This window comes from Arachis hypogaea, chromosome 9 (genome assembly GCF_003086295.3).
Source record: "Arachis hypogaea cultivar Tifrunner chromosome 9, arahy.Tifrunner.gnm2.J5K5, whole genome shotgun sequence".
Classification (NCBI taxonomy): domain Eukaryota; kingdom Viridiplantae; phylum Streptophyta; class Magnoliopsida; order Fabales; family Fabaceae; genus Arachis; species Arachis hypogaea.
The window spans coordinates 4,436,385-4,459,821 of NC_092044.1; the positions used below are offsets into that span (position 1 = coordinate 4,436,385).

The following is a 23,437-nucleotide window of genomic DNA, read 5'->3' on the forward strand; positions in this document are numbered from 1 at the left end:
GAGAGAATTCCTTAATTATTTTAAAGGAAAATATTTTACAATAAAATTAAATGTCACTTTTTAAACTAAATTTTCAATTATGTCATCGCACGACGCTACTTTTTCTTCGTCGTCATCGACGTCATCTTCATTGCACGTTCAATCAAGTGCGCTACTTCTTTATCGTCATCGTAGTCTTTTTCTTTGCACGTTTTTTTCTTCAGTGTTGTACTTATCGTTGTCACTATAAGAAAATGCTAAAATAGTGACCGATTTTAGCGACAAAAAAAAATTTGGTTGCTAATAGCGACCGATTTAATGACCGATATAGAATTTTCAGGACCAAAAAAGTATTGGTCGCTAAATTATATTCAGCAACTGATTTTAGCGACCAACAAAATCAGTCACTAATAGCAACCGAATAAGCGACCGATAAGATTTTAATACAACTAGAATAAAGCTGATCACTAAAATTGGTCGTTATTTGTAATTTAGCGACCGAATTAACAATCAAAATAGAAAGTAACGTCTTTAGGACTGTTGGTCACAAGATCAGTCGCTCCCAATTTTGCAACTCATAGTGAAATAGGGTGAATAACTGTTTGATCGCTAATTCGGTTGCTAACACACTGGTCGCTAAATTGGTTGCTAATTGTTAAGTTAGCAACTGTTAATGACTAATAAAACCAGTCACTAATAGCCACCAAATTAGTGATCAATTAGTTTTATACAATCAGAATAAAATTGGTCGATTACAACATGGCATGCAGAATAAAAGGATTGGAATTAATTTATGTTTTTTTATTTAATGTGAATATACTGTGTAACACTCTTACTATTAGAATGTCACATTTTTTTACTGCGCCACTTTGATAGCAAGAAGTATTAGACGACTTCATATACTTAATAATAAAATAGGAGCCGTTGACTCGAAACCGTATCTCCGTTTTCTTTGAAAAGGCGGAAAAATACTTTATCTTAAAAACAAACAAGCATATACTTATATACAAAAGTTCTTACATAAGTAGCATATGAATATAATATATATGCAAAACATACAATTCCTATCCCTCTTACAAAATATAATATTGATGGCGAGGGATAAATAAATAATAACTAAGCAACATCGAATAAGCAAAATGCAATAAAACTCTTCGTGAGCCTCGTTATCCGTCTCCTGAAAAGATAAAGTTGTAGGAGAGTGAGAACCTAGCCACACGGTCTCACCACAGAGTTTCAGAATTGTCATAAGAAGATATTTAACAAAAAAATCGTTTTCAACCTCAATGATTATCGTTGTCTTATGAATCCTTTAAAAACCGATGGTTTAACCATAAAAAATTCAAAACTTTTTTAAAAGAAATCAGTTAATTGACCAGAAATCCAAACTCATTTTTCTTATAAAAGAATCTTAAAAATTTTCTATCAATATGAATGACCAACCTGTTCCAAACATGGGTTCATTAAGTCTATACTGAACCAGCTTGATATTTCATACTTTACTAAATCTTAATCAGAAACCAACCACGAAATCAATCAACACTATCATCAATTCAGCACCAATACTCAATCAACAAAAGTACCATACTAGAGCAAACACATGCAAAACAGATAAGGAATGCACAGGTATAGATATCCGTTACAGCAAATAGTTCAAATAATAGTTACTAACAGTTAAGCAATTAGGCAAAAAAAAAAAAAAACAAATTCAAACTCAAACAAAGCATGCAAATGCATATGATGCATATCTACGCTATGGCTAATGAGTTCATCTGTCGGTTATACAGCCAACTCGACATGTCCTGGTAGCTAATCATTGAACAGTCCCTCTGTACGCGCATTCCCAAGCTCAATAATATTAATGAGAAAAATTCCAAGCTCATCCATGGGGAGAGACAAAGCCCTAAGCTCAAATTCATATCTATATGCATGCCCACGGAGGAAACCGAAGAGTTAAAGTGCCCAGTCACCTGTCTCAATTTTGTAAGTCTCATATACTTTTAATTCATTATCATCATCAATTCATATCTCATTTCCACATTCATTTCAAAAATCATACTTTAAAACAAATCCTCATCATCCTTTATTCAAATTCAATCATCATCATCCACCCTCTCATTCCGTTTATCAACAATCCCAATTCAAAACATAATTTATTCTTTTCTAAATAAATCAAACTTAAAATATATAATCTCTAAAACCAAATCTTTTTAAATAATTACTTCAAACGAAGCTCCAATTTTTATAAAATTTTGACAGCATCTCTTCTAAAATTCAGACTCTGCCACCCTTTTTGGGTCCCATCCAAACATTCCTCAAATCCTTCTCAACCATTTCCAAATCTCAATCAATTTCCAAAATTCAACCAGTTCTTATATGAAATTATTTTCAAATTGAACCAATTCCAATAATAAGTCTTTTTCAAAATCAAACAAATGCAGATATTAAATCATTTATAAAATCAAAGTAATTCAAAATCAAACCGCTTTCAAAATCAATTTATTTTCATATCTCTAATCATTTCCAAAGCCAATTCATTTATATTATCAAATTAACTTCAAAATCAAGAAAACCACTCTTCATAATAATCAACTCAATAACCTTACAAATCAATTTCTTATCAACAATTGCACACCACTCAAGCAATCAGTAATCCAGTCCAGCAAACAACCACATCTACAAGACAAACATAATCACAAAAATATATTTTTTTACATTAATATCTATTTATAACAACTCTGTAACATAAAATAAATTTTAAGAAAAATTCCTACCTCAATTATTCGCAATTCGCATAATTAAACGCATTGAATTCTTTTTTCCCTCAACTCATCACAACAGAAGCCACAATCACAGTTCTAAATCACTTCTGCAGTAACCACAGCTACTCTAATCGCAATAAGAAATGATCAAAACTCAATCAAATAGCAAATAGCTTTGCAAAACCTCAACCACATATAATAGAACAACAACTAAAAGAGTTTCGGAGCAAGAACGAATTATTGTACCAACAAGGAACTAAGTATAGCGCAGCCATAGCTCCATGGGTTAACTCTGGCAAGCTCCAACAACGGCGGCTTCAACCAGCAGCGAAAAAACTCACTGCAACAACATCATCAAACATATACGATTTAAGCGACAACCAATATCGTAACAAGGATTTCAACGGACAAGGAAAGAAATCTGAAACAAGGCTAAAGCTTACCAAGAAGACGGAGGCTCTGACACTCGGGAGAACAAAACCTGGCATAAACGAACCAGAGCTGGAACCCAAACTGGAGTGGGATGGGATTTGGTAGTTGCAAGGGCATCCTTTGGTAGCTGCAGCTACGGTTTTCTGGCACTATTCAGTAAGCAGAGCAGAACAGTGGCGAAAACTTCCACTCCCGTCACCTCCCTTCTTCCGGCGACAAACTCTTGCAGCAAGGATGGCCCAACTCTAACTCCGCTCCAATCCTTGGCAGTTCACCCCTCTTACAGAAGAGTGAAACTTCCAAGGTTGAAACAAGTTCAAATCCAATGCTATCTTCTCCTCCAACATTAGAGTTCACAGCGGTGATATCAGAAGAGAGAGGACTTTGAATCTGTTACATGCAACTTACCATCTCTCTCATCCTTTTTCTTCAAGCTCCTTTGCCCCAAGATTTATTTCTGATTGTTGATAAGCTTCTGACTATATTTGACTTCACTTTCTCCATGGTTGCTTGATTTGTACTTGAGACTTGGTGAATTTCTTCGATATGTGTTGGAGTAGCTCAAATGAGAAAATTAACTTTTGAAGATGTTCTGACCGGATGCAATATTCTCTTTTGTTGTAGCTCAAAAACTTGCTTGAACTTGGTAACATATTTTTTGTTCTTCACCAAACCTAGCCCCAAAAATTTCCTGTTCTTTCTTTCTTCTTTGTTCAAAGATTGACTTGATAAAAAGAGAAAAAGAGAAGAGAGAAGAGAGAGGAGAGAGGAGAGAGGGTTTGACTTTCGGTGAAAGCTAGAATAAATTTCAATTGAATTAAATTTGGGGTTCAAGTTTCTGAAAGTGGTATTTTTTTTATGCTTCTTAGAATGGGTTTGAATCTTTGTTTTACTCACTGCCCCTTTGTTTTGGATGAGAAACATTTATGGTAGTGGTACTTGACCATTGGACTTTGATTGTGAGTTTTGGGCTGGTATGTATGTGAGCTCTATTTCTTTTTTCTTGGGCCCTTGTTACTTAATTAATTTTCTTTACACAAACACAACAAAATCATACAAACAAAAACCCACTTGTGTTGGTCGAGTGGTCAACTCACTCGTCCGCTTAAACAAGTGTCGGGGTTTGAATCCCGCCTTGTGCATGCATCAATCTATTAGCCAGCGGCAGACCTTTAAATGGAGTTCAGATCCGCGACGGATTAGTCCTTAACCTGTTGGGTTGGGAGATACCGTACCGTAGACAACCAAAAAAAAAATATACAAACAAATATCCTAATAATATTTGTTCATCATTTTAATCAATGATTAATTTTCCAAACTCAATAGATGTCTTTTTGGAATATGTTATCATTAATTTTTCGTGCCTAACTGCAGCCAATGAATGATTTTTTAACAAGATTCATAATTCAATTAGTCCTTCTGGATTAATAATGCCAGATTTGGCCCTTGTCTGCATAGGATACTTGTTAATAGGTTTAACTGTAGAGGGTGAATTCTCTAATTGAACAACTACCCCACCTATAGGAATACTATCAGGAGGTTTAATATTGTGTAATTCTTGATTTTAGACAGAAGAGGTAGGAATAGGTGATACAAGTGTTTGGGAGTTTTGGGCAGACTGAGTAGTAGTTGATAAGTCATTGGTTTGTGTGTGAATAGAAGGGATTGGAGGTTGTGTTTGATTAGAAGTAGTTGGAAAGGTAAGTATTGGTATAGAAAGAGTAGTATGAGGAAACTGAGATGGGTTTGATACAGTGAAATTTGATGGAAAAAATTCTGCATAAGGGAATTGATTTTCATCAAACAAAACATGTCTTGTGATGAAAATTTTACCACTTCTTGTAAGGCATTTATAGCCTTTATGATGTGGAGCATGCCCTAAAAAGATAGCTAAGTCAGATTTATGCAGAAGCAAAACTAAGCAGAGCTATCACGTCCCCCCATCAAGCCCAGAATCTCCCACATCCGATTGAAGTTGAAGTGAATAGGTAGAAACTTTTTAATCTTTTCACATCTTTATTCATTATTTTCTTTTAATGTCTCTGAATTTATATTTCTCAGTAGATATATCCATGAACTAGGCAGAGTTATCAAGTCTAATCACAAGCATATGCCAGGTTTTAACTTCATATTTCAAACATTTATGTGGAGAATGGTCCTGCAAGACAATATTTGTATGCGAATATTTTTTCCGTGAGTTCTATGGTGCCTTTGTTATATTGTCTAAATTGCCTAACTTCCCTCTTAAAAATAAAAAATAAAATATTTAAGACAAAAAATAAATCATATAAAATTTATTAAATATTATTTATTTACTTTTTTTAATAACTTAAGTACAAAGTGATAGACACTATAGCATTCACCTATTTTTTCATACAACTCATATACACACTCACACACCTTCTAACACTCCGCTGCCTTTATTGAGACTTGAACCTAGAGATGTAATTTATGAAGCTTACATGTTTGCCACTAGCCTCCTCACCACCTGAAACATCTGATAAGATTTAACAGTAAAAGCTACCTAATCTTAGTCAATAATGTTGCTTTGTGATGAAAAGAAAGGTTTTTTCTTTTCTTTTTCTCCTCTCTTGTTGCTGATTGACAGAGAAAATCATAGGCTTTTTTCCCACTCTGATCCTACTGCCAAATAGAGTGAAGGCCTTAAATCCTAAAAATTATACTTGTTCCTTTTCTTCTTTTGTGATCTGTGGTGATATATAGCTGAGTTACTGTTAAGGTAAGAAGAGTCAATAAGGTTCTTAAATGCAGTTTTTTATTTTCCCTTTTTTTTTACTTTCTGTACAAGGAATTGGTAGTGAGTTGGTAGTTTCAATGCAAAAGATATCAATGATAATCATAATAACAATAACCATAATAATAAGTAATCTTGTGGAAAATTAAATCCTGTAAGGAAGCTAAGTAAGCACATAAAGTAGTTCTATGTTACTGCTGTTTTTGATGAAATTAAGCAAAGTTTTTCAGAAGAATTAAGTAACCATAATATATAAATAAATAAAAGAAATAAGAGAAATTAATAAACAATGTCATAGTCACTAATTAATTTTGGTGAAACTGAAAGGATAAAGCTCTTTTAATCTTAGGTTAGTTAGAAATAAGATTATTGAGTGTATTCAAGTTGTATTATCTGAAATGATACAATATAAAAAGATATTTATAAATGCTAAAAGAATTATAATAATAAAAACATATTCCTATAATAAATATTCAGATATACTAAATAATACTGTGCACTTTCTTTTTCTGCTTTTCTTTTGTTTGAGAAGATAAATTAATTTTCAGTTTTCTTCTTCAGTTCCTTCGTCGAATTAGGTCATCATCGCTGGTTCGTTCGTACTCATATCGCATTAGGTCATTATCACTTTCCAGGTTTATTTGCATTCTTCATATCGCATTACTTTCTCCCGTACTCTTTGTTTTTGGCTTCCATCTGATTAGAAGGTATTTGATTGTTTCTGTCTTTATTGACACGTGAAATTTGAGATTTGTTTCTTTGTCGTATGTACCTTTTCAGCTTATTTGTTAATCATTTATCTCGTTTGCAGCTCGCTTATTGAGTGTTGCCATTGCTTAATGAATTTAATAATTTTTAGGTGGAGTGGATAGAGGTTAAGACCGTTGCCACAATGGGGGCGGAACTAGCCTGCCCGCCACCCCTAGTTTTGGCATCATTTCTAATCAAATGGACTATTTCAATTACAATAAAATAGTGTTATGTAATATATTTTGTGATTTTGATTTTTAAATTAATAATATATAATAAATTTCAATTTCAATTACAATGAAATAGATCATATATGTATTTTAGTTATAAAATTAATAGTTAATAATAGGTTTAATTACTTTGTTAGTCTCTAAAATTTTACCAAATTTTTAATTAAGTCCTTATACTTTTTTTTTTCTAATTGAGTCTCTACACTACTTTAATTTTATAATTAAGTCCTTTCTAGTGTAAAAACATTAGAATTAACTGAATATTTTTTTACAAATTGAAGATATTTGTAATTAAAAACTTAATTAAATATTTGACGGTATGTATTTTGGTAAAAATATTATGTTAACATGCAAAAGACATAATTACAAAATTAAAAGTAGTGTAAGGACCCAATTGAAAGAAAAAAAAGTATAAAGATCTAATTAAAAATTTAGTGAAACTATAAAAACCAATAGAGTAATTAAACCTTAATAATAATATATAAACAAATAAAATAGATAAATAAAAAAGAGATAAAAAAAGAAAAACTTTTTTATTTAAAAAAATAATTTAATTATAATAAAAGAATCACATGTGATATATTTTAGTTTGATCTTAACAAATCATCTACGACTATGAATATAGAATATTGTTTACTTTATTTCTTTACATATTTAGACAAAAAAAAAAATTAGTTTGAAATTAATAATATAATGGATTTTTGAATCACAAGCTTCTCACATAATATATTTTCTTATCCCTTATTCTCTAGCAAACACCAATCATCCATGGTACAAGCCAATCAAATATCTGTTGGCCATTATAGATTTATAGTAAAGATAATGAGGTGGATATCGCATGCTACGGAGATTGGGATATGCGTGTACTCTACATCTTTCATATTATTGTCATGGGATGCCTATAGATAGTGGTTAGGTAAATGTGCAAAGGCAAATTTTTTGTGAAAGGCAGAATTAAGTAAAAAGTGGAAATTATAGTTAAATTTGTAAGAAGAGTACCGTGCATTGCTTATTGCTTATGATATATTTTTTAAAAAAAAATCATTATAAAAAACTAATATACACTCTTTATTCTTTATTGAAAGGTGATCTCACTGTAACATGATCCAATGTGTAATGTCCTAACTTGCATTTTTCCCAGCCATAAGATATTTTAGAGGTATTTTTGAATTTTATATTATCATTTCTCAATCTTGAATTTGACCATTTCCCATATTTCTAAAGGAAAATTCTAAATTAACATGATGATCAAACATTATTAAAATAGTAATTAAAAATTATTAAATTAATTTATGCTTCAAATATGTTTAATTATTTTTATGTTACATGTAGATTTTGGTGATTGGATTCAATGCAACTTAAAGTCCAAATATACTAAATAGATTCAGCTTTGTACAAGAAATCCTAACTAATATGTGGCTAAATTATTTTATTAGGCAACTTGAATTGGGCTAGGAAATTATGGTGCAACCCAAAAATTACTATATTGAAAGACCAACAAAGGCTTGGTCCTAAATTGAAAAAGAGAGAAAGCAAAAGCTGCATGCTTTCCACGAATACCAACTTCCCTTTTTGAATGGATTTCAAATTCAATTAACTTGTATTAATAGCATTGGAAACATGAAAGAGAAAGTGAGAATTGATTTGATTGCTTTTAATGAGTTACCCGTTACTAAGTATGGGGAGTGAAAAATTAATTCATTTTAATTTCATTTATCAAATCCATTGAAAGCTTTTTCTCCCTTCTCTCTCCTTTCTTTCTCTCTTCTTCGGTCATGCCATAGTAAAGAAGAAGAAGTAAGTTATCAGAGGAGAAGTACACTAGTAGTGAAGCTATGAACAAACAAGAAGCCAAGGTGATGATGACTCTTACAAAAAGAAGATCTACAATATGGTGTGGTTGAGATCCTTACCACAAAAGGTAAGATGTGGTGAGAAAGCTTCAATATCTCCATACTTAAAAATGGAAGAAATCCAATTCGGTCAAAGAAGAAGATCCTTGGGATATGGCTGGTCTCTACTTTTGTTCATCCATCACAGGAGGTAGCTACTGTAGCTACGTGAGGAGGAAGGTAGAAAATAGAGCAGATGGAGCTGTCAAGGATTAAGCATTCATCAAGGGTTAGAAATTTTTCTTGGGGACCAAGTCAAGATGGAAGGCTCAAATTGATGAAGTTTGATGAGATGGGATGAGAGTGAGGTAATTGCATGTTGGATTTTGCATTCGGTTTCTCTTCTCTCTGTCTGAACCGGTTTTGATTTTGAAAAAGAAGAAGTTGGTTCGGTTGAACTGTTTTAGCTTTGGAGGCTTCCCCTTCTATAATAAGAGTGAACAGCCAAGGCTTGAAGTAAGAAAAAAAATGAGTGTAAAGCACAGAGTTCTCATAGCTACCCAAGCTAACAGAAGTTCTAATCCTTTAATGTGTTTCATGTTGTATTTTTCTGTTTAGTTTTGTCTGTCTTGAGTCTCATGGTGAAAAAGGCAAACAGTGTGAGGTTTGTAAGAAAAAGCCAGTGAGCGAAAAAAGACAGAGGATACAAAATTAAAAGAAAAAGCCATAGGTGTCTTAGAGGTCCTTTGTACATCTATGTGTTGTGTATCATGATTCTGTGAAAATTTCCTTACAAATTGGGTTAGCACTTAGTAGTTGAAAGGTTGGTAGGTGACCAAGTCAAGTTCAGGATTGGGGATAGATTTTGGACTTGTCCTGGATAGAAAGGTAGTTCCTAGGGAGAATTGGTGTCTGTAATCAGATTGATTATAGTGAAATTCCATCATTATTGTGATGGAGACTGGACGTAGACTGCACTGCACTTAGCAACTGAATCAGGATACTTCTTGATGTGATTCTCTCTTTCTCTTCTACTCCATTTCAGTTTCTGTTGATAAGGAGATAAAAAATCGAAAAATATCTCCTGACTGCGTACAAGACAAAAAAAGGGGCTAAGATTTAACCCCTTTCTTTTAGCCACTGATTACCATCATAAAGTTTTATCTCTCTTTTTTTGTGACTGTTTTATCTCTCTTATTGTATTCAAGGAACAATGAGTGGATGCCTATGATATCTTTGGAATCTAGTTTATGCAGAGGTCATGGAAGCCATTATTAATTGATTAAAACGAAGATTAAATGTGAATTCTCTACCGCTGAAGTGAAGATATGAAGAATGCAAGTGGAAGAGAATAATGGTTATAAAAATGAAGATGAAGGAGTAGAACTTTTCTTAAAGAGAATAAAGAAAGTACTTTTTTTCTTCAACTAAGTGATGAAAATGGATGAAGAATGGCTACTAAAAGGTTAATAATAATAATAATAATAATAATAATAATAATAATAATAATAATAATAATAAAAAATGACTAGCGATCAGAGAATTATTTTTCATCCTTGCACTAATTTGGGGCTTTTTGCTTTTTAAGATTCACATCGAGCTGACATTGATAATATAAAAAATTAACATATGAATATTATATTTCCATTCAAGCATTGAAGATTGAGTATAGAAGACTTGATTAGTAACAATTCGGACTAAATTTGGATACAAATCTCATGATTGAGTTCAAAATCGGTGTCTCTGGAATCCAACACTATCTTCTACTGTGATTTGTGATAATATCAGTACTATATTTTTTAGCAGTTAATTCAATTTTATGTAACAAAATCAAACACTTTGAGTTTGACTTACACTTTGTTAGACAATAAGTAGTCAATCAACAAAAATTACATAGATTTTTTTAATTGGAAGGCAAATTTGTTAAATGATTTTTAGCTGTTAGAATATTCGGGGGTTGAGGGAAAATGGCAAATTAAGTATGATAAAATCTTTAAAGAACTGTTATAAGCTCAACATGTTAGGTTTGATTGAAGCTAAGAGGCAGGTTTTTACTAAATTTGATGTTGCAAGAATACGGGATTCTAGGTCTGTGGGATGGGAGTATGTGGAGTCAGCAGGGGCTTCGAGGGGTTTGTTGCTAATTTGGGATGATGAGGTGTTCAAAGCCAACAACTGTTATAAAGGGGAGGGATGGTTGTGCATTGAAGGAGTGATGACGAAAAATAATTTTAATTGTGCTTTTTGTTTGGTATATGGGGCGCATGAGAGAGAGGAGAAGCGGGTTGTCTGGGAGGAGTTGAGTTATATTGCGGGTCTATGTCAGGTGCCTTTCTGCTTCTTCGGGGACTTCAATGAGATTTTTCATATCAAAGAGCGTAAAGGGACTAGTAGTTTACCGGTGTCAGCAGAAGAGTTTAGAATTTGGGTACATGATATGCAATTGATGGACTTGTCTCTGAATGATAGGAAGTTCACGTGGTTCAGGAGTCGATCTTGCAGTCGGATTGATCGGGTCTTGGTTAATATAGAGTGGATTGAGGAATTTCCTGATGTTCGACTAAAAGGTGGGCCTAGAGGGCTGTCAGACCACTGTCCATTGATTGTGGAGGATAAGAGGGTTGGGGATGGCACCCGACCTTTCAAAAGTCTAGATTCCTGGTTTACGCATGAGGGTTTCCTGAGCATGGTTAAAAATGAATGGAGAAATTTGGGAGATGCGCAGTTCACTAGTAAGTTGAAGGCTTTGACGGGTCCGCTACGACTATGGCACAAGAACAATTTTGAGGATATGGATAAGAGACTGAAGATGCTTGAGGAGGAGATTAAGAAACTGGATAATATGGTTAGTGAAGGTATCTATGAAGGTACGGCGGAGGCTAGAAGGAAGGCGTTGTTGAGATATTGCCAGAAGTGGTATGTTAGGAAGGAGCTACACTGAAAGCAGATGTCGAGGTCTCAACATACTAAGTACATGGATAAAAATACTAGATACTTCCATAATATTGCCTCGACCAGAAGACAAAATAACAGGATTGATGCTCTGATGATCCATGGCTAGTTAGTGAGGAATCAAACAAGAATAAAAGTTGCAATTAGAGGCTTTTATAAGGACCTGTATCGGCAGGAAGTTGTTATGAGGATCAGATTTCGGGATGGATTGGTAAGACAGATTGATGGAGCAGAGGCTGTAGCTTTGGAGGTGATGCCGTCTGTGGAGGAAATTAGGGAGGCTGTTTGGGACTGTGAATCATCTAAAGCCCCGGGCAGTGATGGGTACAATCTGAACTTCATCAAACGATGCTGGGAGGATATTGGTCAGGAGTTCACTGCAGTGGTGATAGGGTTCTTCCAAAGTGCTAAGCAACCAAACGATGCAAATGTCACGTGGGTGACGCTAGCTCCGAAGTTTGTGGGTGCTAAAGAGATCAAGAATTTCCGACCGATTAGTGTGGTGGAATGTGTGTATAAGGTAATCTCCAAGGTCTTAGTGCGGAGAATGAAAACAGTAATGCCAGAGCTGGTAGGAGAGACACAGAGTACTTTTGTTAAGGGTAGGAAGATACATGACGACATCCTCATTGCTTGTGAGACGGTTCACTGGCTCAAGTCGAGGAGAAAGAAGGCGGCAATCATAAAGCTAGAATTTTAGAAAGCCTACGATAGAGTTAGATGGAGATTTGTGGATATTGTGCTTCAGAAGATGGGATTTGGTCAAAAGTGGAGGAATTGGGTGAAAGAGTGTGTCAGTACGGCATCTATGTCTGTCTTGGTGAATGGTTCACCGTCCAAGGCGTTTAAAATGGAGAGGGGATTAAGACAAGGGGATCCACTATCTCCTCTGCTGTTTGTGCTTATGGTTGATGTGTTGCATCGAATGTTGGGGGAGGCTGTAAGAAATGGGCGCATTGCTCCGTTGCTGGTCGGGAGAGATTATATTAAATTGTCTCATCTCCAGTTTGCAGATGATACTATCTTGTTTTGCCCTCCGGAGACAGAAACAATTGCGAACTACAAGAGGTTGCTGCGTTGCTTTGAGTTGATGTCTGAGCTAAGCATCAATTTTGATAAGTCGAATTTGATCCCAATCAATTGTGAGCAGGAGTGGGTGGAGCATGTGTGTGGTCTTTTGAGGTGTAAACAAGCGGCGCTTCCTATTAGATGCCTCGGTATCTCTTTAGGAGCGAATCCTTGGCTGGTAAAGACTTAGAAGCCGATCATAGACAAGGTGGAAGAGAAGCTCGGCTTGTGGAAGGCAAAGGTCTTAAACAAATCAGGTAAGCTAGTTCTCATTAAATCGGTCTTGAACAGCTTACCGATTTATTACCTTAGCCTGTATAAGATGTTGAAGGCGGTCGCTAACAAGCTGATTGCACTTCAGAGGAGTTTTCTGTGGTGTAAAGAGGATGGCAACTGTGGTATGCCCCTGCTAAAGTGGGAAGTGGTCCAGGCTCCAAAATAGGCTGGAGGATTAGGGGTCGACGATGCAGTAATAAGGAACACACTGCTGTTGTTCAAGTGGTTGTGGCGTTTCTCAAAGGAGGAGTGCCCGCTATGGAAGAAGGTTATATGTTCGTGTAATAATCTGGCTCCTAATATTATGCTTTCTAGTCAGACTCTTCCTGTAAAGAGGGCCCATGAAAAGACATTTGTCAGTTGAATATAGCAGAACAACAGGTGAAAGAAAAACTTATTAGTGGCCTAGCGATGGAAGTAGGGAATGGAAGATGGACGTGGTTTTGGGTAGATAATTAGGTGCAAGGTGGTCCTCTGAAAGCCAGCTTTCCAAGACTCTTCTCTATTTCAAACCAACAAGGATCAGTGATAAGGGACTGTGGGTTCTGGGATGGGATAGAATGGATTTGGAATTTTCATTGGAGGACAGAGTTGTTCCAATGGGAGTTGGAATTGGTTCATCAACTCCATGAAAGGTTAAGGCCAGTGAAGCTATCCACTGGCAGAGAGGATAATATTATGTAAAAATTTGATGATAAAGGTATTTTTTTTACTAACTCTTTCTTGCAGGTGTTGCAATCGGAGACTCTCTCGAAAGAGATTATGAACTACAGTTTCACTAGATCAATTTGGGGAGGGTTAGTACCTCCGAGAATTGAGCTTTTTGCCTGGTTTGTTCTGATTGGCAGGGTAAATACTAAAGAAAGGTTGAGCAGACGAGGCGTGCTTCATCAGAATGACAGTTTTTGTGCCCTGTGTAAAAAAGAAACAAAATATGTGCACCATTTGTTTCTTTTATGTGAGTTTACGTGGCAGGTATGGTGTGTCTGGCTCAGACATTTAGATAAACCGTGGGTGGTCCCAGAAACCATGAAAGGACTGTTTGAGAGTTGGACTGGCATGCATACCAAAAAGAAGGAGAAGCAGCTGTTGTTGGTTGGTTTCTTTGCGGTGATCTGGAATATCTGGATTGAGAGAAATGATAGAATCTTCAACAACAAGGAAGCAGGTGTTGAGGACATACAAGAAAGGACGTTTTTGAGCTACAAGGAGTGGTCTGGTATTGATCCTTTTGGTTGTTGATGGCTCTGTCGAAAATGACGGGTGTTCATCTATTTAGGTTTTATTTGTTTCTATTTTGTTTATTTTCTTGCTGCTCCACTCCAATGTGTTGAGCTTTTTTTATTTTAAAAAATAAAAAAAGAGGGTAATAATGAAGGTAACAATGACATAGAGAAGACTAAGGAGAATGGCTAATAGAATCTAAATTGGTTAGTTGGTCGTATGCCTTAAGCGTCAAGTAACATAATTAGTTACAAGTTTATTCTGTTCGGGTGCACAAGAGTGCTGTATAAAGTGATGTTGTGCTTGCTGTAACAACTCACTCTTACTTCTAATAATAGATTTCTATTCTTGCTTCACTGTCTCTACATTGTTGCTCTGTTCATTCATAAGTTCTTTGCTCAAACTTTTGATAGAAATAATATTATGATATATTATCAGAACTTCTATTAATTAAAGATTAAATGTTCAAATCTTGGTGAATATATTATAATCATACCCAAAAGTTACTATTAAATAGTTGGGTAAATATATAATAACTAAAATTCAATAATTTGGCGAAATCAAATGCCTTAGTATTCTTCCTATTGAATTTCTCAATTAACTTCTTTATTCACTTTTGGTTTCCTATATTTAATGGGAAAAACTATTAAAGAAGAATAGTGCTGCATACTTTATTATTTAGGACATGTATAAATAAGTTATATAACAATCCATCATAGCTAATATCTATATTTCCATGCATAGACTCACATAGTCACGTTAGCTAATTCGTAGTAATGTGTGCGTAGCCTCTTTTTTTTTTTTTTTTTTTTAACTCTAGCTATGTGTCATGGTAGATGTTTTGGATGCAAATACATGAAAGTTTCCCAGTCAACTTCTGAATGCCTCACTTCATGTTCATCATCCTCATATTTATCTGTTAACATTTTATTATTGTGTTAGTTAGAGAACCCAAACCCATGTATATATTTTTTTGAGGATATAATAATAACAAATTTAGTTTTTTTCGACAAGAAATATTTTTAATTAGAATAAAATTATGATTTTAATAAAAAGTTCACTTATCAAGCACTTTAGTGCAAAGAGGAGTGCTAGGTTTTATGATTTAATTTGTAACCATTAATTAGTTATTATTAATATTTTTAATAGTATAAAATTATATATAATATTATAATTTTTTTTTGCTGATTAAATATTGATCAGATTTTAATAAAAGTGTTAGTCCCTAGACTTTCTCTAGTACAAATAACTAAATGAAGGACATGATAGAGAACGATAAAAGAAAAATAAAATTAGTGAACTAATAGGAAAATATATAGACAAGATAGTCTTTATATCTACGTATATATTAATGCACTCTTTTATAGTTAAATGTGTGTAATAATCACAAATATAAGATTAGTTAAGATGGTAAGATTCTTACATTCTTTTTTTTTTGGTGATTAGATTTTTACATTCTAATTAGACGTTTTTGGTTCGTGTTTAAAAAATAACAAAAGATATCTTTTATAAATTATTTTTGGTGAAAATTTAGGTGCAGTTAAATTTACGTAAAATTGATAACGTTAGATAAAAATTTAGTCAAATTAGTAAATTATTTAACTGTTCTTAATTATTAATAACTTCAAGTGAAGTTGACTATACCTGAATTTTCATCATTACATTTATGTAGGTTTTAAATTTTAGATGTGCAATTTTTTATTTATTGAATGTGAGAAATTTTTTGTTGTTGATTGGTTATTAATTAGTTAATATTTGTTATATCTCTAACAAAATTGTACATATATATTTTAGAAATTCACTTCCTTAGTTTTTAGAGTATATGAGGATTGAGCTTCCTCCTCAATTATAAAAAAAAAAAAGTTATAATTGAAAAACGTTTGTTTTTAGCAGGTTTAATTATTCTTATAGTTTTATCAAATTTGCAATTAGATAGATTTTTATATTCTTTTAATTAAATTCTTACACTAATTTAATTTTATAATTAGGTTCTTCTTAGAGTTAATTGACTATTTTTTTTCGCAAATTGAAGATATTATTCACAATTAAGAATCTAATTAAATCTTTGATGACATATTTTTTGAGAGAAATATTTTTTTATTGTTAATATTTTTTACATAAAAATAACTTAATTACAAAATTAAAAATAGTATAAGGACCTAATTAAAAAAAATTATAAAAATTTCTTTACAAATTTAATAAAATTATAAGGACCATAAGAATAATTAAACCTTTTTAACATGAAATTATACTTTCAAATTTTATATAATAAAGAAGCTACAGGAGAAAAAGAAAAGATAAAAATAAAGTTTTAATAAATATATTAGAATGTCTCACCAATAAAATCTACCATGCTTAAGGCTTGATGGGTACGTAGCTGAATGAGTATAGTGATTTCTTTTAGTTGAAGGCATCAAAGAAAAAATAGAAGGTTGATATTCATGTTTTTTTTTTTTTTAACTTTTCGTAGCCTACGAGGATGACGACGACGACGGGGAGATGGCGAGGCAGAGACGGAGGCGAAATTAGTATAGTTGGAATCGGAGAAGAATGTTCTGGATTTGGATATGGAACTGTCGGAATTGGTTCAATTTCCATTGGATACACCATTATTCCTCCTTGATAGTAGTAACTGGGATCATCTCTAACTAAAGGAGTAATAAAGAAGGAATAAACCATGGAATGTCCTTGGAATGATCATTAATTATTTTAAGAAGCAACCAAGATTATTTGGAAATTCACCATACCTACATATGCAGGGTCATGTCTTTGTCCTCTTTCCAAATCCTTCAACAATGTTGGATGCTTGAAAAAATTGTTTCCGACATCCTTGTCAAAGTATTCTACCCCTACATTTACATAAATTAAGGGGCTAAAAACAGAGAATGAACAAATAAAACTAGTACCTAGTAAAGCAAAGATATTATATATATATGAATTTAATTTTTATATACTGTTAATATAAAAAAAGTTTATATAATTGTATATTTTTAAATTAACAAAAGTAATTATCTTTTAAATTTATTATCTAAACATATGAATTTAATTGGAATCGTATAAAATTTTTTTACATCTTCAATACATCAAAATTAAACTCTCTGCATATATATGTTACCTATAATAAGCAACATTCTAAGATGAAGTTATACTTGTAATATTAAAGGGCTATGGCAGAAAGAAAACAAGTTTTAAATATTAGAATTTCTTACCAATAGTATCTTGCATGCTTATTAAGGCAGGAGGGGTAGATGTATGAGTATAGTGATTGCTTGTAGTTGAAGGCACCAGAAAAGGAATATAAGGTTGATAATCATAATAAGGATAGTAGCCAACTAGGTGAGACGTATACATAGGGTTTTTCTTAATCCCTTGAAAGGCATTAGAATGGTAACCCAACAAATCAGTATGATAAGGTAGCAAATTAGGACGAGGAGGTGGACCAGGACGCCGCCGAGGAGGTGGACCACGCCGCCGCCGAGGAGGCGGCCAATCGGGAGGCGGTGGTGGGGGGCGCGGCGGAGGTGAACCCGGAGTCGGCACAGGAATTGGTTTTAATCCCATTGGATATACCATGAATCCGCCTTAGTGATAAATGAGATAATAGTTAACTAAATGAGTATGATGAAAAATTAACAACTAAAAATTAAATTTAATGTCAAAGTAATAAGAAGGGTTAAAAATAGAAATTTCTTTTTTTTTTTTCAAAAGAAAGAGAAGTATTTGATAAAAAAAAATAATAAAAAATAATCTAAATTTATCTTATTTAATATTTATTAATTATTATTAAAATTAATAAATATTATTCAAAATAAGATTGCAGACAATTGTTGCTTAAAAAGAAATGAATAACGGATATGTTTGGGTAAGATGCAAAGTTAAAATAATTTCAATTATCAATTAGAAATATAATTTATTTTCTCTATTATTGATTATGATAAATTTAATTTAAGGATTTATATATTAAGTAAAGGCAATTTTAATATATAATGTCTTTTTATTGGTCTTTGTATTATGTAAAAAACTAAAAATACAAGAGTAATGTTAAGTGAATAAGTCATTTTTTTATTAAATCAAATTTAAAATAAAATATATCAAAAAGTCCAAAACATAGAATTAATGTTCTTTCTTTTTCTTCGCTCTCTCTTATCTTCTCTTCTTTTTCCTCCCGCCTTCTTCTCTCTTTTTTTTTCCTTTTTTTTCTCCTTTTATTTTATCTCCTAACATGTTTTTTTTCCTTTTTTCACCGTTATTGCGATTTTTTTTCCTCTCAACATATTTCTTCTTCTTCTCTTATTCATACTCTATTATTTATATAAAATAAATATGTTTTTATAAAATAGTTTTTTCAAACATTCGATCTTATGTTGATTATAAAATTTTTTTATGTTTCTTTCATAAGTTTTTTTGTTTTTATGTTTTTTGTTAAAAAATAATGTTTTAGAGACTTAGTCAGAACTTGATTAAAAAAAATGTTCATCCAATATTTCTAAAAGTATATCTTATTTTCTCCATTTTTAATGCAACATTTTTAGTATCGTATCAGCTAGTCTAATGGCTAGTCATAGTAATATTAATTTAATCAATTTAAACTTCAAAAAACAATTTGATTACTGAGTGAAAACCTCATGGACCAAATTAATTGGTATTATATCTATATATATTATTCATAATTCTGAGAAATAATGAAGATTTTTTTTAATGATGCATATATATATATATATATATATAATTGAAAAAAATATTTATATTTTAAATAAATATATTACATTATTTTTTAAGTATATAAAGGATATAACAAGATATAGTATTAACATGGAATTCTGTAAAACTAAAGTTTAAGATACAATTACTTTTAATTTAAGGGTAATTATTTTTTACATAAAATAGATGGAAAAAAATTATTCAACATATAGTACAACTATTTTGTTTGAGTGCAAAATTGAAATGAAATACTTACCCTCAGATATTTTTCGTGTCAAGACATGAGAGAATAAGTGAAAAATAAAAAGAAGAATAAAGGGAAGGTAGAGCTTTGGGTTAATCATGTTGTAACTCTCTGGCTTGAATGGAATTTAGTGATTCATCAATACCTTCTTATAATGTTAGGAATCCATTATCATAACATTTCATCAATACCTTCTCTCGCAAGCAAATTATTATATTACGAAGGTTTAGTCAATTATCTAGCCAATATAGAAAGCCAAGAGTCAACTATATCAAGAAAGATATATAATAAAATTTTAAAATTTGTGATATGAGATATACATAAATTTTAAAATTTTATAAGATATAGAAAAATATATACACATATATAATATAAAATATTTTTTAGATAAATCATAATAATATTTTAATATTTTATTTTAATTATATGAAATATTTAAAATATTTTTTGTTTTAATAAACAATAATAATATATATTATTTCTAAATTTATTTTAAAAATATATATTAAAATTAAGACTGAACATGCTAACAAGTAATTATATTTAGATGTATTTAGGTATATCTAAATAATTATTTTTTTAATTTTTTATTAAGATATAATTAAACACAATAAATATGTGTGTCGGACGAATATCAACAAATATATATCTAAAATGTGTTTGTGCTTTGTAATGATAAACTAATGTTTAAGACTAAGTAATAATTTTGTTTAACCTTCTTTAAAATGACTTTTTTTTTTCTATTCATTTTATTTTATTTTCTTATTTAGTTCATTTTTTTCTTCTAAATATCCTCTTTCCTTTCGTCATCAATTTCTTTAATTTTTAGTAGTAAATTAGTAATAATCACATAATAATTATGGTAGTCATTCTGATGATTGTAGTAATTTGGTAATAAAATTGATAGAATAATATATACGATAAAAAATATAATAATAAAAAAATGAATTTTTAAATAAAAAAATTTAATTTAAAAAAAAACAAAAATGACACAATAAAGAGCTTGTCCGAGATTTGTTTTCGCGAGCTTGGGGACACGCTTGTCAAATTTTAAAATCTTTTAAAGGCTATTTTATATCAATAACAAAAATCAGATAATATTTTGTCAGCACCAAAATTGCCGATTTGGTATTTACCTTAAATTATGATATATTAGACTATTAGTAAAAAATGCTAAGAGAAATAAAGTGAGTAAAAATGAAAAAGAGAACTCCTTAAATATTTTTGAGGAAAATATTTTACAATAAAATTAAGCGTGATTTTTTAAACTAAATTTTTAATCAAGTCATTGCGCGGCGCTATTTTACTTCATTGTCATCTTCGTCTTCTTCTTTCCACATTCAATCAAATCATCATGCCGCGTTACTTCTTTTTCGTGGTCGTAGTCTTTTTCTTTGCACGCTTCTTTTTTAATGTTGTTATTGTTGTTATCATCGTCACTGCTGCTACCACTCACTATTGTCTTATTGTTGTTGTTTAATTTTTTCAATTTTTTTCTCCTCATTCTCCGATCTTTTATTATCATTATCATTGTCCTCGTCACTTTATATTTTTTTCTTATATATATATTTAGAAAATCAGAGTATAGAAATTTTGATGTACATCATATAAATTTTGGTGCACAATCGAACTTTTGGTATATAACATAAGATTTTTTGAAGAATCTCGTATCTAAAACATTGACATTTAACCAGCAAAATAGATACAACCTATAATTTTAATGTACAACACATAAATCTTGGTGCATAGAACAAAAGTTATAATATGTAACACAAATTTTTGAAGGAATACATACCTAAAATATTGACTTACTCAACTAATAAAATATATTTGCAGTAAAAATTTATATGTTATGTCCAAAAATTTCTATACTATATTGATAAATCAGTGTTATGTGGAGGGGCGGAGCTACATGGAGAGAAAAGGGACAACGGTCCCCCTAATTTTAATTTTTTATATATAAATTATATGTAAATTTTAGTTTTGTCCCTCTTAAAATTTTATTTTAGTCTTATTTTATTATGTAAATATTTTTGCCCCTTTAATATTTCATTTAGTTCTGCCTCTGATTATGTGTAAAATTTTGTGTGCCATGTTAATAATATTTGTAATTTCTAACAAATTTTTTTGTGCTAAAAAGGGTGAAAAAGGAGAAGTGACAACATATATATGCATGTATTTTTTTGTAAAATTTGTGCCAATTTGATTGAACATAGTTATAAGAACATTTGTACAGATAGTATCACCAAATATTTTATTTCAATTACAATAAAATAGAGTGTTATATGGTATATTTTGATTTTTAAATTAATAATATATAATAAATTTTAATTTTAATTATAATAAAAAATATCATATGATATATATATTTTAGTTATAAAATTAATAATTAACAATAACATATAAAAAGTATAAGGTGGATAAATAAAAAAGAAAGATTAAAAAAAAGAAATATATTTTTATTTTAAAAAATAATTTAATTATAATAAAAGAGTCACATAGTATCATAGTTATTAGAATGGGATCGGACTGGTCGGTTCGACTAAAAATCAATAAATTGGTGGTCTGACTGGTTCAATTAGTAGACCATACCAACATTTGAATCGATCAACAGTGGTCAAATCTATTAAAAAACGGTCGATTCGCATTTCAGACTGCACCAGCCCAGCAGATCCACGGTGTGCTCGCGCGGTGCTGAACTATTGTAGGAGCTCCCGTTTATCTTACTTCTTAATAATTTATGTGACAAAAATTAAATATATAATAAACCATCAATAAATTTTTTTTATTCTTTTAAGCATGGATTAACATAAATACCAAACAAGTAACAACACATAATATACAAATATATTGATATTAGTTGTGTCATCTTTTGTTTTCACTCGTTCATTTAAATTAAAAAAATATTTTATACTAATGACTAATTTATTATCTTTTTGCACCATAAATAATATCTAAGAATTGATATTTGATTATTATTAATATATTTTTTTTAAAATATGTATTTAATTTTTAATTTTATTTTTATAATTTTATATTTTTATTTAATTATAACTGAATCAACCGAATAAATTAATAATTTATCGGTTAAACCAATAATTCAGTAACAGACTGAGTTAATTAACAGTTCGATTCTGATAATTATCCACGGTATATTTTAGTTTAAAATCGATAATATAATGGATTTTTTGAATCACGAGCTTCTCACATTGAATATATTTTCTTAATTATCCCTTATTCTGTAGCAAACACCAATCATCCATGGTACAAGCCAATCAAATATCTATTGGCCATTATAGTAAAGATAAAGAGGTGGAGATCGCATGCTATGCGTGTAATCTACATCTTTCATATTATTGTCATGGGGATGCCTATAGATAGTGGTTAGGTAAATGTGCAAGGCAAATTTTTTGTGCAAGATAGAATTAAGTAAAAAGTGGAAATTATAGTTAAATTTGTAAGAAGAATACCGTGCATTGCTTATTGCTTATGATAATTTTTAAAACAATTTTCATTATAAAAAATTAATAAACACTCTTTAATCTTTATTCTTTATTGAAAGGTGATCTTAGTGTTACATGATCCAATATATAATGCCCTAACTTGCATTTTTCAACTATGAGATACTTTTGAGGTATTTCTGAATTTCATATTACCATTTTTCAATCATGAATTTGACCATTCCCCATGTTTCTAAAGTTTTATGTCTCTTATTGTTTGTGGCTATCTTCAATGATTTTTCTTTTTCTTTTCTTATAGTCTTATCTTTTGTGTTTCTTTGTTAAAAATCTACTGAACCTTTTTAATTAGAGCTTTAATAATATTATAATTATATAATTTTGTAATGAAGATATCACTATTTATGTGTAACAAAAATAATAGTAATAATATAGAAGAGACAAAAAATAATTAACAAAATCTAAATTGGTTAGTTGGTTGTATGCCCTCAACTGTCAAGTAACTATAATTAGTTAGAAGTGTATTCAAGGAACAATGAATGGATACCTATGATGTTTTTGGAATTTAGTCTATACAAGACTGTTGATGAGGTTATAGAAGCCATTATTAGTTAATTTGGATATAAATACCATGATTGAGTTCAAAATTTCTGTCTCTTTAATCTAAGATTATTTTCTATTGTGATTTGTGGTAATATCAATGCTATATTTTTTTAGCAATTAATCTAATTTTATGTAATAAAATCAAACAGTTTGAGTTTGACTTACACTTTA

At 31.0% G+C, this 23,437-nt stretch overlaps 1 protein-coding gene and 1 long non-coding RNA gene across 4 annotated transcripts; both read right to left on the reverse strand.

Annotated features, from left to right (window-relative positions):
* Positions 1-951: 951 nt before the first annotated feature.
* Positions 952-4,068, reverse strand: LOC112710036 (uncharacterized). The gene is made up of 3 exons (XR_003156618.3): positions 3,185-4,068; positions 2,988-3,081; positions 952-1,156 (listed from the first exon to the last, which is right to left on the reverse strand). It is a non-coding gene; the product is annotated as an uncharacterized lncRNA (long non-coding RNA).
* A 1,388-nt stretch (positions 4,069-5,456) lies between these two features.
* On the reverse strand, positions 5,457-19,382 carry LOC112712865 (uncharacterized). 3 transcript variants are annotated; one of them, XR_003157938.2, is made up of 5 exons: positions 19,218-19,381; positions 17,470-17,841; positions 17,008-17,109; positions 16,598-16,908; positions 14,907-15,176 (listed from the first exon to the last, which is right to left on the reverse strand). XR_003157938.2 is itself a non-coding variant. In XM_072202318.1 (4 exons), the coding sequence occupies exons 1-4, from the start codon at positions 19,303-19,305 to the stop codon at positions 5,838-5,840; spliced, it is 606 nt and encodes a 201-aa protein (XP_072058419.1). In that variant the 5' UTR covers positions 19,306-19,382; the 3' UTR covers positions 5,457-5,837. The 3 variants fall into 3 exon arrangements, 2 of the variants coding, with proteins under 2 accessions (XP_072058419.1, XP_025621533.1); XM_072202318.1 differs by lacking the exons at positions 14,907-15,176; positions 16,598-16,908 and adding an exon at positions 5,457-5,881 and having other exon boundaries at positions 19,218-19,382; XM_025765748.2 differs by lacking the exon at positions 16,598-16,908 and having other exon boundaries at positions 19,218-19,378.
* Between the last annotated feature and the right edge of the window lie 4,055 nt (positions 19,383-23,437).